Genomic DNA, 17,367 nt, shown 5'->3' with positions numbered 1-17,367 from the left:
GCCAGTACAAGACTTGGTTGGCTTCGCCATCTGTGGCATGATGACACAGTTCAGAAATTGTGTCCTATGTCCATGTATTGATGCCTATGGAGGTGGCCATTTCCATGGAGACCAAGATTTAATCAAAGACTGCCAGGTAAGACAACATGACTTCAGTAATGGAGACAGAAATGTAAAAGACACTTCAGTCTCTAGAGATCCATTAGCTGCTTTTATACAAAACTCCCCTCAAACCATAACTGTCATCATAGTTCCTTATATAGAATTCTGCATATAGTAATAATAACAGTAACCTACAGCAGGCTAGAACACGCCCACATACGCGTCATCGTGACGTCACTGCTTATGACCATCCCAGCGAGTGCTGTCTTCCGGGTGTACCAAGATGGCGGCGGCCAGAAGTGGAAACGTGGTCAGCGGCTCCCGAAGCGGAGATCCCGGGGACGGAGGCTGGTTTGTGACACTGGCTGTAGGGGTGTCTCTGCTGAAATGTCTCCTTATCCCGACCTAGTAAGGAGCAGGCCCTGTTATCTCCTATAACGTTATAATATGACAGAGGAGAGGTGCAGGCTGTGTGTGTTCCTGCAGCAGCTGACACCTGTCACTGGTTGCCTGGAAGCAGCAAATAGAAAACTCTCCCATGTCTGCAAATGACAGATATGGAACTCACACGGTGCACCCAGTTACACAGCTTTTATCTGAGAGATCCATGTTTACAATTGTTACTATGTTATAATACAACTTAATGTATCATTGCTTATGTTTCTATATACAGTGATACATAATGTGTATTTTATTTGTAGAGAAAATGGTTCTTGTAGAACAAAACAATCAATAAGTAAAGCTGCAGGGTCAAAAAATAGGTATAATTGTCCAACACTCAATATTTATATTATTTGTATTTCAATTGAAACAATTGCATTGAAGTGTTGATGAATTTTTGTATATGTTTATATTTTATGTGAATACAATTTTTATTAGATGTGGTTTTATTTCGTTAGCCTGATTTTAAGTTCTTGGCTATCAAATTGCTGGTAAATCATTGGATTATTTTTGTGGTATAAAATGCATTGGCTGAAAGTTGGGATCAGAGAGATAAGTGGCTCAGTTCTACATTAAGGCACAGTTAGACTACACTGCACACATAGTTGTATGGTAGTGCATGGCACAGTTACCATAAGACAAAGTAAATTATTTCTGTGTAAACCTGATGTAGTTGATGTTTGCATATTTTAAAATGTATCTATTTCTATGCATATTTTTTTTACTAATATTTACCAACATAACAAAAAAAAACAATTTGATTTGATATACATTTGCTCTAGAACGTTCAACATTTAAATAAGATATGTCATTTTATATTCCTCAGTCCTTTCATTTGTTGGTCTCTTTTAAAGAGCGTCTGTCATTTATGCACGATGGACCTAATATTCACTCCCCACCGTCATCCTTCATCATAATGCTATACACTTTTTTGTAAATCTACATACAGTTGGGCACATTGATCTGTGTGGCATTGCCAAAGAGGATTTTGCGCAAATGTCCAGTAGAAGCTGATATTTTGTGGGCTGGTCCAATAGTTTTGAGAATGCAGCTTGTCACATCACTAAAGCGCAGATCTAGTTTAGATTTATGGTGATCTGTGGCTCCCATATTTTTCTCTCCCTGTTTTGTACAAATCTCTAATGGGGACATTCACTTCTTCTAAAAATATTACTTTTATTCAGTGCTGGGTAAGTTTCTATTTTGCTGTAAAATTCCATTTGGTGCGGATTTCTGAGCACCAATGAGTTTTCAGCTGTGGGAGTATTATTATTATTATTATTATTAATGTAGTAGCAATAGTATTACGCAGTGATGTACAGACCCCAGCAATGCTAACCACTCTGCCATTGTGATACCCCGGTTGTATTAGTAGTCCACATAGTAAACTTGTCCTTTTTATAACAGGTAAAATACTAAACTGTTATTTTAAATTACAGTCAATCGACAGACTTTGAAGTCCACCGTAACTGGCTGGCAATCACTCACAGTCTGCCTATATCCAGGTGGTACTATGAGGTAGGTGCCCTATAGTTTGGTTGTTTGTTGCCATAAATCTGGGCGGATGAGTATGCAGAGCACATAGCAGTGACCTTTATTAAAATGTGACACTTTCGTCTGGTGTTACATAGACTGCACTTTGGATCCTAATACAATACTGAAAATTCCATGGGTTTCCGTGATTGGCCCTTTTCATTAGAGACACATTCATTAGTTTCTATATATATATATATATATATATATATATATGAACCCACATCACACTTTGCTGCCATCACCATAAGAAAATCATGGCCACCATACTCTGGTGTTGGTCTTTGGGTGATAACTTTCCTTGAAAACTAATTGCTTTAAATGGTAACTCCAACCAAAACAAAATAATTAGTACATACTTGAATACTTTCGGCAAGCTCTGTCCGGGAGAGGGGCTTGACTGGAGGGCGGGAGGGGGCGGGCGTGGGCATACGCGTCATTTTAGACCCTACGCAACGAAAATGCCGTTTGTTGCGGGGGCGAGGCCAAAATGACGCGATTCACCGCGAATCGCGTCATTTTGGGAAGACAGATGCGGGAGACTTGCCTGCTCTCCCGGGAGACCGTGAGACCAAGTTGGCAAGTATGAGTTAGTATTGGGTGGAGTTTTCTGAGATAAAATAGAAAATAATACTTACCTTCCATGCTGTATTCAGTAGAATTAGCGGGTGCTGACTCTGTCTACCGGTCTCATTCCGCAATCCACTCTCCTCTTTGAACCGCTGTTGATACCCCTCCCCCATGAATTTCCCATTCGCGGAGAATAGCCATCAACACCTGCTCATCCTAATCAGGCGGAGCAGGAAGAGGAGAGATGAATGTGACGTACGACCCTTTATTTTATTTGATCTCCTCGAACTCCACCCAAAACAAATTTTAGCTTATTATAATTACATTTTATTAAAAATGTCTGGCCTCAAATTATCCTTTCTTGGTTTATTTCATAATTCTGTCGAAGTAGGTTATTTAACTGATGTTTTCCTTTGAATAAAATGATGTAATCCATACATACATAGACAAAGATTTGCGAGTTAATTTAATTTGAACTTTAGTATGTAATTTAAATATTTGATTATACTTTATGGTAATTATTGGTCCCCAGGTGACCTCTGAGTGGACGTTGGACTACCCTCCGTTTTTCGCATGGTTTGAGTACGCCCTGTCCCATTTGGCTCAGTACTTTGATCCAGAAATGCTGAAAGTGGAGAACTTGGGTTACACCAGCCAAGAAACTGTTCTGTTCCAGAGATTCTCTGTGATCCTCAGCGATCTATTCTTCATCTACGCGGTCAGACAGTAAGCCTCTCCCGACCAGCTACATATGTATATATCCATCCTTATACTAGCTAGGATTATCTGGTACCATGCAATCTTCTAATCTAGTTGTTATCTAATTATTAGAGGGGCTGTATTATAATAAACTGTCTGTATTAGGGTTAGATGACTGGTGTAATGCTCAGTACACACAGGGGTTTGGGGAAGAGTGTTGGGTCCAGGGTTAGATCATCATCATGATCAACATTTATTTATATATTTATATATAGCGCTTTACAGTTGTGAACAAACACAGTAATAAAACAATACTGGGTAATACATACACACAGAGAGGTAAGAGGACCCTGCTCACAAGCTTACAATCTATAGGACAATGGGAGTCTGATACATGAGGCTAAGTGCTACATATTACATATTGGTCCAGCCAGATTGCAGAGATAAAAAGTGCTTAGTGGGTTATATGATCAGTCATACAGCAATGTTAGTCAGAGGGTTGTTGTCTTGTGTGAACTGTGTAAAGGATGACGATAGGGTAATTTAGGAGGTTAAAAAGTGGTTGAGGAATATTATAAGCTTGTCTGAAGAGGTGGGATTACAGAGAACACTTGAAGGTTTGAAGACTAGAGGAAAGTCTTACTGTGCGAGGGAGACAATGCCACAGAGTGCGTGCAGCCCGAAAAAAATTCTGTAACCGGGAATGGGAGGATGTAATGAGGGTGGAAGAGAGACGCAGATCTTGTGCAGAACGGAGGTGTCAAGTTGAGAGATGTTTTGAGAAAAGTATACAGGTGCAGTTTATATTTGATTAGTTGGAAAACAGGCAGCCAATGTAGAGGCTCAGCAGAGGAAGAACGATTTGCAAGCAAGATCAATCTAGCTGCTGCATGCATAATAGATTGTAGGGGTTTGAGTCTGTTTCGGGATAGACCAGTAAGAAGGGAATTGCAATAGTCGATGCGGGAGATGAGTGCATGAATTAAAGTTTTTACAGTGTCTTGTGTGAGATATGTACGTATTCTGGAAATGTTTTTTAGAAGTATGTAACATGATATAAATATACAGCCGATGTAGGAAACAAAAGATAGTTGTGAGTCAAGGATTACACTTGGGCAGTAATGCTCAGTACACACGAGGGGGGGGCTGAGTGTTGGGATGACGGGTATAATGCTGTATTTGTTTTGTGAATGATTAACGCACGGTTAAACTGCTCCGTAACATTCTGGTGTCTGTGGATCCAGGTGCTGCCTGTGTGTGGATGTGAAGAAAGACCGGAGGGATCTCCTAGAGAAGCCGGCGTTTATCCTTGCTGTCCTCCTGCTCTGGAACTTTGGCCTTCTCATCGTAGATCGTATCCTTTCTATTAACCTTCCTCTATGCAGAGTCTGTTCTTCCTTATTAGTATCTGTAAATCATATTTCTCCCACTCTGTACACATAGGGACAGACGCTGGGAGTCACACCAGGGTCCCCGGTTACTCCATAAAACTGAACGCTTACATGTGGCTTTTGTCTGCTGCCAGATATTCACTTGTGAACCTTGTCTGACTCCTGAATGGTTTATATTAACCAATCAGTCCACAGCTCCTTAGCACTGATGCATGAGCCGTATCACGTTGTCACTTTGTTTGTTAAAGCTGCTCAATTCCACCTGTTGATGCCAAATTAGAAGACGTGTGATCGGAATTTACTTATTTATCTTAATAAGAGCTTTGGCTCAAGGAAATTAAGTATTTTGTGTTGCAGCAATGCAGTGTCAACATCCCAGCTGTACCCGAGCCCTATGATAGACCTTAGCTGTGAGTGTTACTCTGATCTACAGGGGCCCTGTACGGCATTGTTGGCCCAGTACATTGTAATGAAAACTTCTTGAATGTTTTCTATTTAAGCCCAGATATTTACAAGTGCCCGGGAAAGGAAACCGCCGTAAGCAACAAACAGTATAACGAGCATTGGAAAAAATATTGGGAGGAGAAGGGGTTGTACATTCAACAAAGGAGGGGGGTGATTATTAGGGATGTGCACCGGCCACTTTTGGTGTCTTGTGTTTTGGATTCGGATTTGCTTGAGGTTTTGGGTTCGGATTTGTTTCGCAAAACACCTGACGAAAGGTTTTGGTTCGGATTTAAGGTTTTGGATTCGGATTTTTTTTGAAAGAAACATAAAAAGTGCTAAAAACCAGTTTTGTGGGGTTTTTTTTTTCACTCCTACGCTATTATTAACCTCAATAACATTCAATAACAATCATTTCCACTAATTCCCAGTCTATTCTGAACACCTCACAATATTGTTTTTAGGCCAAAAGGTTGCACCGAGGTAGCTTGAGCACATAATGCCAAAAAAAGAGGTACAAGATGGAATTGTTCTGGGCCCTCCCTCCCACCCCTCGCGAGATTCGACGCGAGACTTGGACGACAGAGCCTCGTTTTAATTTTTTTGCCCGCCGGAAATATCCGAACAATGCTCGGATCCCGTTCGGATCCACACTGTTCGGGTGGGCTCGGATTAGCGGAATCCGAGCCCGCTCATCTCTAGTGATTATTGCCCCTTATGCATATAACATTCCCCAATCCTACTAAACACATGAGCGACATCAGGTGCATTGTATATAAATAAGGGGGGGGGGAGGGGAGCAGGGAAGTCAAAATGTATTCTGCACTGTTAGAAACTAAAACCACATGAAGTGAAAGTTTCTGAAGAATGAGACCGAGGTTGTCCATATACAATTTATTTCACCTTGAAGGACCCCCCTAGCATTGCCGGCTTTATGTATAAAAGAAGCAGCTTGTGACATACACAGATGAACCAAAATCCACGAAACCTATGAATTGTGAAGGTCATTGAAAAGACGGCTGAGATTGTGGGGATGTGATTTAAAAATAAATAAATAAAATTGGATACAATCCCACAAAGTGATGCGTATATCCAAAATTAATATCTATATAAATGTTGAATTCTGATATCACTTCAGTGTTAACTAGTGTCATAGGATGGATCTCTATCCTACCAGTTGGGTCTGCCGTGCCAACGTCCCCTTTCTTTATCCCAAACACGCCTCCTCTACAGGAGAGCTCTTCTGCCACCATAGTCTCCTTCACCAGCACCTAGGACCGCTTCTATCTGGGTAACTCTCGCTGCTAGCGTAGCCCCTCACTGGGCACCTGGACTGGTACCCCTGACCTCTTAGCTTCAGATCAGGGTTACTGTGGATGGTTCCCCCTGGCCTATCACACTGGCCAGAGCTGCCGGTGGCGGGCAGAGCGTTGGTACTGGATGCTGGGTCCCAACCTCAGAACAGCCAGATCACGGATGAGATCGGGTCTGATCTGTAGTTCACGGGCATTACAGCAGGGGAGTAGCAATCAAAGCAGGATCTTCATGCAGTGATGTTTATTGCTCCGAAAGGTTCCTTATAAGGACAGTTGCACACTAGTGGAGATTCCAACGTGGAACCCGAAGTTCAGATGGTATACATACAACAATTGAAATATGAAATAAAGCTCTTTTTTTTTTTTTTACACAGTTTGACGCACATGTTGGCAGGGGGGTAAACCAGCCCTCCTAGCCATCCCTGGCACCACAATGTCAGATATTACATTCAGTGTTTAGCATCAGGATGCAATATATTCTCTAAACTTGGATTTAGCGCAATTTAAAATTTACATCATGTGATTTCCCAAATTACTACTTGTTACATTATTCATGTAGTTCCCTTATCTCTTTAACAGAACAGAATAGAAAGATAACGTCCTATGCTGCAAATTAGGTCTAAAAGTCACTCTCGGATGAAAAGGCTTAATTAGAATGGTATTTCCATTCTTCAGGAAAGTTACAAAAACACATTTCCTCCAATCTGCCTCCGAAATCTGTACATTTCCAGTACAAAAATCAATACTTTTGCAATGAAATACATCAGCATACTGCCCCACTAATTGAAATAAATGTATACAATAAGTTATTTACAGTCATCCAGCTACAACTAGAAAATAGTTAATAACGCACTAAACTCGCCATCTCCAGTAATTTATTACAGATATTAGTAGTTACCTTGGATGTCTGTGACTTGTATATAACCACTTATACTGGTGTCTGGTCTTTGTGTGGTTCTGTCGCTCCTGGGTGAGCTCTAATACTTATAATTACAGTAGGGGGACACATTATCTGTTGTATAAAACAGATCTATTGAGAATACAGCCTAAAAAGATGTGAGCTTGACACAATAATTAGCACTGAATAGATGAAAGTAAACCTTCAGGACACAAAGTTAGCAATGCCCAGAAGATCTTGCCGATATAAGTCATTAAGTGGGATATCATAGTTTGACATACAAGACATCGTACAGCTTGGCGGTTAGTTGGTCCGGCCTCGGGATTCTATTGGGGGAAAACTGCTCCGCAATTGTCCTGTGAGCTATTGTCTGATGAGACCATTCCTTTTGGTGTAATGTTGTATCTTATGCACGAAGTTTCATTTCCTGAGTGAACCCTTAGATATCCACTTCCAGTATAACGGCTTCCTATCTGGGTTCATGCTCCTGTCAATCGTGCGCTTGTATCAGGTATGATATGATGGATACAATGACCAGAAACAACTGAGTCATTTCAACACCTTATATAATGTTCTCAGTTTGTGTCTTGTTCTTATCCGTGTGCTGTTCCTATAGGCGGACGGCACATCATCATCATCATTTATTTATATAGCGCCAACATATTCCGTAGCGCTTTACAATTGGGGACAAACATAGTAAACTAATAAACAAACTGGGTAAAACAGACAGGTGAGAAGGCCCTGCTCGCAGGCTTACAATCTATGGGACAATGGGAGATTGACACATGCGGTTAAGTCTACATTTGCAGTCGGCCCAGCCAGACTGCAGAGGTAAAAGTGACTCATAAGCTAAATGATCCTGTCACACAACAATGGTGGTCAAGGGTAGTTGTATAACGATTGGTAATAGGGTAATGTAGTGAGGTTAAGGAATATTATAAGCTTGTCTGAAGAGGTGGGTTTTCAGAGAACGCTTGAAAGTTTGTAGACCAGAGGAGAGTCTTATTGTGTGAGGGAGAGAATTCCATAGATTGGGTGCAGCCCGAAAAAAGTCCTGTAACCGGGAATGGGAGGATGGTATGAGGGTGGATGAGAGACGCAGATCTTGTACAGAACAAAGTTGCCGAGTTGGGAGATATTGAGACAAGAGAGGAGATGTATGTTGGTGCAGCTTTGTTGATGGCACATCTGCTGTGTAATTTTTATAATTAAATGTGTCCACGCAAGGAAATTATTGCTGCTACTTGGTGATATTAAACACGCAAGAATGATCACCAACTGCTTCCTACTAAAGTTACTGTGAGGAACCCTGTCATGTAGAGGGGAATGCCACAGGCAGTTTGACGGAAGACAGCAGTTATAGTTAAAATATAATTTAGTGTGTCTCAGTGCTCCAAACTACAGGACAAAAACCATCTCGAGGAAAACAGTCTCAAGGATTCCAGATAAAAATAACCGGTTTACAGTGTAAAAATCATAAGATGGTTCCGCTGACTGTCCGTCCCTTTTCCCGGCAGAAGAGACACCTGGAGAGCGCGTTTCTCTTTGCTGTCCTCCTGAACTTCAAACACATCTACCTGTACATCGCTCCAGCGTATGGCATCTACCTGCTGCGATCATACTGCTTCACCGGGAATAATCCAGGTCTGTCTTCCAATAAATGTTACAATATGGCAACAGCCAATAATCCTCTAGTGTTTTATGTAAGCTGGTGATATATCCCTATGGTCCTGATTTAAGGTTCTGCAATTTTCTGTTTTCCGCAGATGGATCTTTACGCTGGAGAAGTTTCAGCCTCTTACGATTCATCTATTTGGCCGTCATTGTGTTATCGGTGTTTGCCGTTTCCTTTGGACCTTTTGTATATATGGTTTGTGTCATTTTTTTTTTACAGTCCTACTTAGGGCAGGTGTATTCACAAAATGAATCAATAGCGAGCTCCATGGTATGTTACTAGGACATTATCATATGATATGTATAGGTATGTTTTTTTAGAAGTACATTTGGCCAGGAATGAATTCATTACTGTATGTTTGCAAATATGATTTTATTCTGGTTACCTAGAAAAATGCAGACTCGCTTTCCAAAGTCGGGTTTTCTTGCCTCTTCTGAATATCTCAAATTTAGTCCAAAAGTGTCCATTCGCACTGTGATTTTAGAAGACATTTAGACATTAGCTGACACCCGATTTTTCCGTTTTTGTGGCTGATTTACCGGTGCGCAAAATCCACATAGATAGTGTCTTTATATCGGATACTTTTGTTCTTGGCTCTATAATGTCCTCTTAACCTTGAATAAAGCACAAATATTTGGTATCGCTGTGCTTAGGAGAGCTAGTCAATTATATCATGGGGTCAGTTTAAGAGAAACTAAGGAAAGGGTCATTGTTCCTAAGTTTGCTGCTTCCTTCTAGGTAATTCTAAAATAAAAATATATTTGTTCTAATTTGCTGCCAACAGACAGCCATTTCTGTCCCTAAGGAAAAAAAACCCAATAGTCGTACGGGGGGGAAAAAAGGTTAAGGAACTATCTAGCGCTGCGTATCCCTCATATATAAACGTGAATACAATGTGCACAACCACAAACATAAAAATGTGTATCCAGGGACAATAATACAAATAAATTAATACGTATATTCGAGTGCTGAATGATTTCCACATGAATCCGATGAAAAAACGTTCATATGATAAAAAAAGACAAAAGAATATATATAGTGTAATATTGCCGATCTAATACATCTAAATTCTAAACAGTGTATGATATCGATAGTGTACAGTCCTCAAAAGTTCACGTGTCCCAAATATTCAGAGGACCAAGTCCCCCTTTTGTGAAAACACTCGCCATGTGAATATAATTACTGGCATCATTATATTAATGTAGAATTTCTCGTTGTTATCCAAGCTCCATAGGTGTTACACTTACAGGAATAATTCTTCATATTAGGCTTATAAATGGTCACATTGATACCATTATCATATATAAAGAATAAAACTCTGTTATAGTATATAAAAAATATTATTATATAAAAAACTATTAGTATAGTATATTTTCTTTTTTTTTTTTGCTTCTTTATATATGATAATGGTATTGAAGTGAGCGGAAGGTCCTCCTTTTGGAAGGAGAACTTTTTAAATTAGCCATTTACAAGCTTAGTATCAAGAATTATTCTTGTAAGTGCTATTATAGGGCATGTTAACCCGTGCATGATACTCATGCATTCTAGTCAAATCAAGCTACTTAAGGTGTTAAAAAGGTTCTTGTCATGCATTTGGGCCTAGCCCAGGCCTCCTCAGGGGAAGAACGTTACTTCCCGACGCAAGCGGCCTTTTTAATGTGTGTTCATGAGGTAAAATTACCTCACGAAAATGAGTTTGACCCCTCAACTCGTAAATTTAGCCTTTACTACCCCTCCCACGGGGGAAAGGGGGGATGATGGAAGTTAACTGACTTGACTATTCTAATTTTTTTGTCAAATAATGTCAGTATACCAAATTTCAGGTCAATTGGATGAGCCCTTTCTAAGAAAATAGTTTTTTCCACACACACACACACTAACGCACGTCTCTACACGTGTGTTCATGAGGTAAAATTACCTCACGAAAATGAGTTTGAGCCCTACCAAATTTCAGCCCTTTTTGAATTTTTTTTCCCACACACACTAAGAATTTAGTAGGTCAGTGTATAACTCTGCCCAGCAGATGGCGCTGCAACTTGGTTTTTTTTTTCCACACACAGACAGACGCCACTAAGCATTTATATATTAGATTATATAGTATTTTGTCTTTTTTATCATATGAGCATTTTTCATTGGTGGATTCATGTGGAAATCATTCTGCACTCGAATATACGTATTAATTTATTTGTATTATTGTCCCTGGATACACATTTTTATATTTGTGTGTTTGCACACTGTATTCACGTTGATATATGAGCGATACGTAGCGCTAGATAGTTCCTTAATCTTTTTTTCCTATGGTTTGTTCTTTCACAGTTCGGTATATATTGTATTTTGGTTCTGTAGAGCTGCAGTGGCTAGTGAAGCGCTTGTTCGAAATTCTTTCTTTTTGTCTTGTTGTAGTACAGGACCAAAAAAAAAAAAAATAGTCCCATTTAAATTGATGGATTACTAATAGTAAAATTTGGTCTGATCATCGAGTAGAACTTAGAAATCCAAAGTACACATATTTTGGTATCCCAATATTCAGGAGACGTGGATGAAATTGTTCTGCATCTTTAAAATTAACCATGGAGAAAGAATGATGGAAAGCTCTGTGTTTTCCCTACTGGGCTTAAATAGAAAGTTCAATATCTTATTAAAAAAAAAAAAACAATATACACCCGTTTGGTTGGATGGAGTAAGAGATTGAAAAATTAGTTTTGGCTAAACTAATGTAAGGCAAGCTATGAAAATGTTCCTGGTGATAGAGGTCAGGTCCCGTGGAGGGGACACTACCCGTGTACGGGAACGTTTAGCTGGTTGTGATGTCTTATTTTGCATGTTTATTTGTATATTGTAGGAACAAATTCCCCAGGTCCTTTCTCGGCTTTTCCCCTTTAAAAGAGGCCTCTGTCATGCCTACTGGGCTCCAAACTTCTGGGCCTTGTACAATGCGGTGGACAAAGCACTTTTCGTCATAGGTAATGGATAGCTAGCAGCACTACATAGTCACTGTTCACTTGTGTCTGTTTTCTATGCATGTAACATAGAAAAGTGAAGATGAGATCGACGGGATCTCAGTCTACCCGGTCACCTCTCATAGAGCTGAATATAGGCGCTCTGATTAACGTCCTCCTCCTGTGCTGTGATCATCAAGGCTCCCGGGGTTATATGATGGGTATGCCATGGTGGGTTAGGGGACAGTTGAGAAACAGGACTGTTGGACTCCCCCTTTAAATTGTAGACCTCACTCTATGTCCTATTGCATTTGCTGCCAGTTGCTATCTTTAAAAAGCTGGAGATAGAACATTTCTTTCTTGGGCAGAAGGCCTCAGAGTGACTGGCTTGCAGTCTCCTAGCTAACAATAAATGTCTGCTATTCTGGATTCTCAAACATGTGCATAAGCAGTGATCCCACAACCGATGTATCATCATCATCACCAGCTATTTATATAGCGCCACTAATTCCATAGCCCCATTGGGGCTTACAGTCTAAATTCCCGAACACACACACACACAGACATAGAGAGAGAGAATAAGGTCAATTTGATAGCAACCAATTAACCTAATAGTATGTACTTTGCCATTGGCTAGCTATCTGCTGGGGTTTGTAGTTTCACAACACTTGGAGACCCACATGTTGAGCTAAGACACGGTCAGTTAGGAAGCACTTTATTGGTCATGTGATGGCCGAGGAAGGAGGGGGTGGGGGATTGTGCTGAGTATGTGCATGCTGAGAAAAGACGTTCCAAAGCGCTCCTCTGCTCACGACGTCATATGCCGTGACTGTGGTTGCCATGATGATCACATTACACTTGACAAACTATAAATCATTAGTAGTAGCTTAAAGTAAATGCTAGGAGAATTTAAAAGAAACTATGCATCCTCTAACGGGTAACCAGAGTGGATTATTTGGGATTTCAGCTTTAAGTGTTCACTTAAAGTGACAAAAGTTGAAAAGTAAAAGGCGTACAGTCTGTCCAGAGCTTGTCCTGCCACCCTTTTTTGGGTAGTGGAATTACAGCTTGATCATTGAACCTTTTTAATGAATGACAAGTTTTATAGCATTTTTTTTGTTGCCTATATTGGCGTAATGAGGCCAGATATGTTTTATTGTTATGTAGTGTTGGAATAAGTCCGCACAACTAATAAAAGTCTTTGTAAAACTTCTGGCGTCTTGTACTGCAGGTGTAAATATGCAGCTGCTCAACACAACGACAATTCGCACAGGATCCATGACGGGAGGTTTGGTCCAGGAGTTTGAGCACAGCGTCCTTCCATCCGTCACACCGCTGGCAACGTTACTGTGCACCCTTCTCTCCATACTGGTAATGAATGAGACTGTATACAGTGCTACCGTAGAACACTGTAAGTAAGGACGTGTCTTTGTGCTCAGGAGGACCTATGCCACATCTTGCTTACTAACATACTAATTACTCAGCCGAAGAGACTGGTAGAAGATTGTCACACATGGGGCAGTTTTTGGAGGAGACAACAGGATTATGGGACAGAGACATCAACAATGGCACCCTCTAGAAGGCTTAAACACTTTTTTATAGAAGACAAATAAACTCACGTACAGAATGTCTTTGTTATTAATGTGTAAGATACAGCCAGGGTTTTGTAAATAAAGTCCCTATCCTATATATAAACATTGCAGAGTGTATCTAACACTGAGACTCTATATTGGTGGGCTAGATGTGTACTATCCTCCATACATGCCCAGACCCTCCTGTCGTGTCATCAGGCCGTTGTCAGGGGTTTGAACTGAGTAGTACAGAAAGGCTTACCCCCTGCATATTGAAAATCTGAATAAAAGTCACACATTAGTTAAACTCTCAGAGAGTGTATCTAACCAATGGTTAGCTATAGAATAGGGGTTATTTCCATATCCTTGCCCACAATCCCTAGAGGCGGGGCTTTTATATAGTTTTTTCTTGCAATCTTGCTGAGAAATAAATTTGTGTTTTCCGGGGGAGTTTTTCACGTTCGTGTCACCAGCATTTACCTAGCAGTGAGGGAACCGGGTACGTGTTAGGGCGCACCGGTACGTGTTAGAACACACCGTGATCATGCTAACTGTACTTCTTTCCAGCCGGCGGTTTTCCGTTTGTGGTTTAAACCCCAGGGACCACAAGGTTTCCTGCGCTGCCTGGTCCTCTGCGCGCTGGGCTCCTTCATGTTCGGCTGGCACGTGCACGAGAAGGCCATTCTTCTGGCAATTCTTCCCTTAAGGTGGGAAAATATATATAATAATATATCTTATTATATAGATCTTGTCAGTTGATCTAATGGGGGGGAGTAGACCTCCACACAGGGAGCTGACAACTGACATGGAGGTAATTTAACGTTTTTCTGTTCTTTTTGTTTAAATGAATAAAAACTATAAATAAAGAAGAGGAAAAAAAATCAGAACTACAGAATAACTCCACCTTTATTTGATCCCGCTTTAATTAAATAAGCCCCTCCCACCTCAATGAGAGAAGAGCTCTGGGGGGGCGGCTTTGTAGTAGGCGAATTGTCCTTGCTCTCAAAACTCACATCATCATCATCATCATTATCACCGTTCATTTATATAGCGCCACTAATTCCGCAGCGCTGTACAAAGAACTCATTAACATCAGTCCTTGCCCCATTGGAGCTTATAGTATAAATTCCCTGACACACACACACACAGACTAGGGTCAATTTAATAGCAGCCAATTAACCTACCAGTATGTTTTTGGAGTGTGTGAGGAAACTGGAGCACCCGGAGGAAACCCACGCAAACACTGGGAGAACATACAAACTCCACATAGATAAGGCTGTGGTTGTAAATCGAACTCATGACCTCCGTGCTGAGAGGCAGAAGTGCTAACCACTGAGCCACCGTGCTGCCCCCAGTCTCTGATCCTATTTTCAGATATTATAAAGGTGGAATTATCCTTCGGAAGCGTCAGGTTTTTTAAACCATTCCATACAGTGTTTGTTATTTAATGGGTAAATTTTTCAATAGTTATGTATGTGCTGCTATGAATATTCATGCTAGTGTATGTCTGTGTGTGTATAGAGTGATATATATATTATATATGGCCTGGAGCATCCTTTAGTCTGAGAGATGCGGTAATTGCATAAAGTAATGATAATAAGAAATTAATTTATGTGCTGGGTTTGGTTATCTCTTTCAGCATCCTGTCAGTGAGCAGTGCAAAGCATGCTGGGATATATCTGATTCTGACAACCGCTGGGCACTTCTCCCTCTTTCCTCTGCTGTTTACAGCACAAGGTACAAATAATGACGTTATCCAACCCGGACTGCGACTCTTAATATATTACCGTCTGTCCTTTTTGCTTTATTGTGCATTTTGGGGACATTTATGAAACGTGTTCCCCTGTTTTACGTGGGTACCAAGACCGCTGTGGCGGAACCAGCGCTGTCTCCTGCTTGTTTCACATGGAGAGAGAAAGCGTTTTCTCTCTCCTCATCTTTATCCGTCATTTAATTCACTGTCATAATAATAGTTTGGATGTGTCACAAGAATTTACAGCTGATAGATGGAGGTTTGTTTTTTAAAGAAGTTAACTGCATATAATGTGGATAAAATGTGAGTTATGTTTGATTTGAAAATTCTAAACAATTGCTCAAATTTACTTTTGCCTGAGTGCCCTTACATTGTCCAGTTCTTATTTATCAGTTTATTTGTACTTTGTAACAACTGTCACTAATGCCGTGTCAGGTGAATCACAGATCAATCATGGGGTATAGACCGTTAATATGTCATCCTTCTCTCTAGAGCTGCCAATTAAGATGTTGTTGATGACGATTTTCACTGTGTTCAGCGTCGGCTCGTTGAAGGCTCTTTTCAGGTAACCGGGCTCATCACGTGTCACATGTTAGCTACAGATGAACACATATGTGTCACTAATTACCCAGATCTTTTCATGCAAGTAGAGCGGGGAGCTATGACTACCTGTAGACCGGGTGCTGGGCCTAACATTGTACAGAAACCACATCCTGGGTGGGCGGCTTAGTTTACAGACATTGCACATTTTGGGGACAGAAAAGTTCTTTACACAAGTGACTCCTTGGTGTTTATAACACACAATGTGCACCAAAACTATTTGATTTACTTTAAATAAGGATTGGGCCAAATCCTGGGTTTGGTTTGTACTTTGGGTAATTTGCAGAAAGGCAGCACAGACCTGGTCCTTTATGGCTGTAAATTTACAGGGACGCCAAGCTGCCCTTGTTTCATCATCTTAGCTTGTATTAGACTTGCAGGCAGACTTTAGAAAACAAAGGATCGTGTTAAATTACTAGTAGAAAATCTCTCATTCTACAGCTGCTTTTTAATTTTTTTAATACATGCAGAGTCTAGGGGTTTAGGACACCAGGAAGGGGGAGAGCAAACATGTTAAAATCAAGAATGGCAATTGCTAAGGGGTTTTAGCAAAATTTCCATACAACCCCAATCCTGATTTCACTGCCATTTTAGTGCACAGATCACAGACCTAGTGATTCCATTGAAGCTTTAAAGGAAAAAAAAACATTGTGCATTTCATCCACACTTTAGAAACCAAAACAATGGCTTCAATAGAAGAGCCGATGAAACCAGGGTGAGGTTATACGGTATAGACTATAGCGTAGGAAGACATTGGTCAGGGAGACAAGTGTTCCAGTCTATAGAGACAAAGGAAAGGCGTTTGATGTGATTTTTGGCTTCTAAAGTGTCCGGTATTAGTAATTTAGTATTATTTATTTGTGTTGAGCGTGCAGGATAAGTCTAGTAGGACACTTAAATAGAGGCCATTTATTTTTTCCATCATAAAGATGGTCTACTCAAACTAATGGTCTCTTGAGGGTTCCATATATTAAGTCCATGTTTTAATCAAACATTTTGCTTCCTATTGTGATATTCTTCCATCTATTTATTGTAGGAAAGAAGGGCAGTTACTGAGCTGCCTGGAGACGCTCTATCTGTGTGGGCTTCTTCCCCTGGGGCTGCTGTGTGAGATCATTTACCCACTGAGCCCCTGGCACCAGCGCCTGCCATTCATCCCCCTGATGCTGACATCTATATACTGCGCGCTGGGTGTTGGCTACTCGTGGATCAGACTGTACATTTCAGCATTTACAGGACTCTCAGCGTCGCACAAGAAGCAGAAGTGAAGATACTTCATCCTTACACCGCAATTACTGTGCAGGCTGACCAAACAACAGATCGGGAGATAGACTTTGTACAGAAATGTATTTTTTTATACAGTGTAAAATCTGTTTTGTTTTTTCTATAAATAAAAATCACTTATTGATGATTTACTGTCATTCTGGAAACGCCA

General features: G+C 40.6%; 1 protein-coding gene across 3 annotated transcripts; it reads left to right on the top strand.

The window, feature by feature from the left end:
• The first annotated feature begins 354 nt into the window (after positions 1-354).
• ALG8 (ALG8 alpha-1,3-glucosyltransferase) lies at positions 355-17,367 on the top strand. Of its 3 annotated transcripts, XM_075198613.1 has the most exons (13): positions 356-510; positions 1,983-2,061; positions 3,179-3,372; positions 4,590-4,699; positions 7,838-7,905; positions 8,912-9,038; positions 9,161-9,264; positions 11,912-12,032; positions 13,240-13,379; positions 14,147-14,286; positions 15,219-15,316; positions 15,825-15,897; positions 16,969-17,367. In XM_075198613.1, the coding sequence occupies exons 1-13, from the start codon at positions 386-388 to the stop codon at positions 17,198-17,200; spliced, it is 1,611 nt and encodes a 536-aa protein (XP_075054714.1). In that variant the 5' UTR covers positions 356-385; the 3' UTR covers positions 17,201-17,367. The 3 variants fall into 3 exon arrangements, with proteins under 3 accessions (XP_075054716.1, XP_075054714.1, XP_075054715.1); XM_075198615.1 differs by lacking the exons at positions 13,240-13,379; positions 14,147-14,286 and adding an exon at positions 9,769-9,774 and having other exon boundaries at positions 355-510; positions 9,189-9,228; positions 11,958-12,032; XM_075198614.1 differs by lacking the exons at positions 356-510; positions 1,983-2,061 and having other exon boundaries at positions 3,275-3,364.

The sequence above is a fragment of the Mixophyes fleayi genome, chromosome 2, assembly GCF_038048845.1.
Source record: "Mixophyes fleayi isolate aMixFle1 chromosome 2, aMixFle1.hap1, whole genome shotgun sequence".
Taxonomy (NCBI): Eukaryota; Metazoa; Chordata; class Amphibia; order Anura; family Limnodynastidae; genus Mixophyes; species Mixophyes fleayi.
Note: the sequence above shows the minus strand (reverse complement) of the source record. Positions and strands in the feature narration are given on the sequence as shown.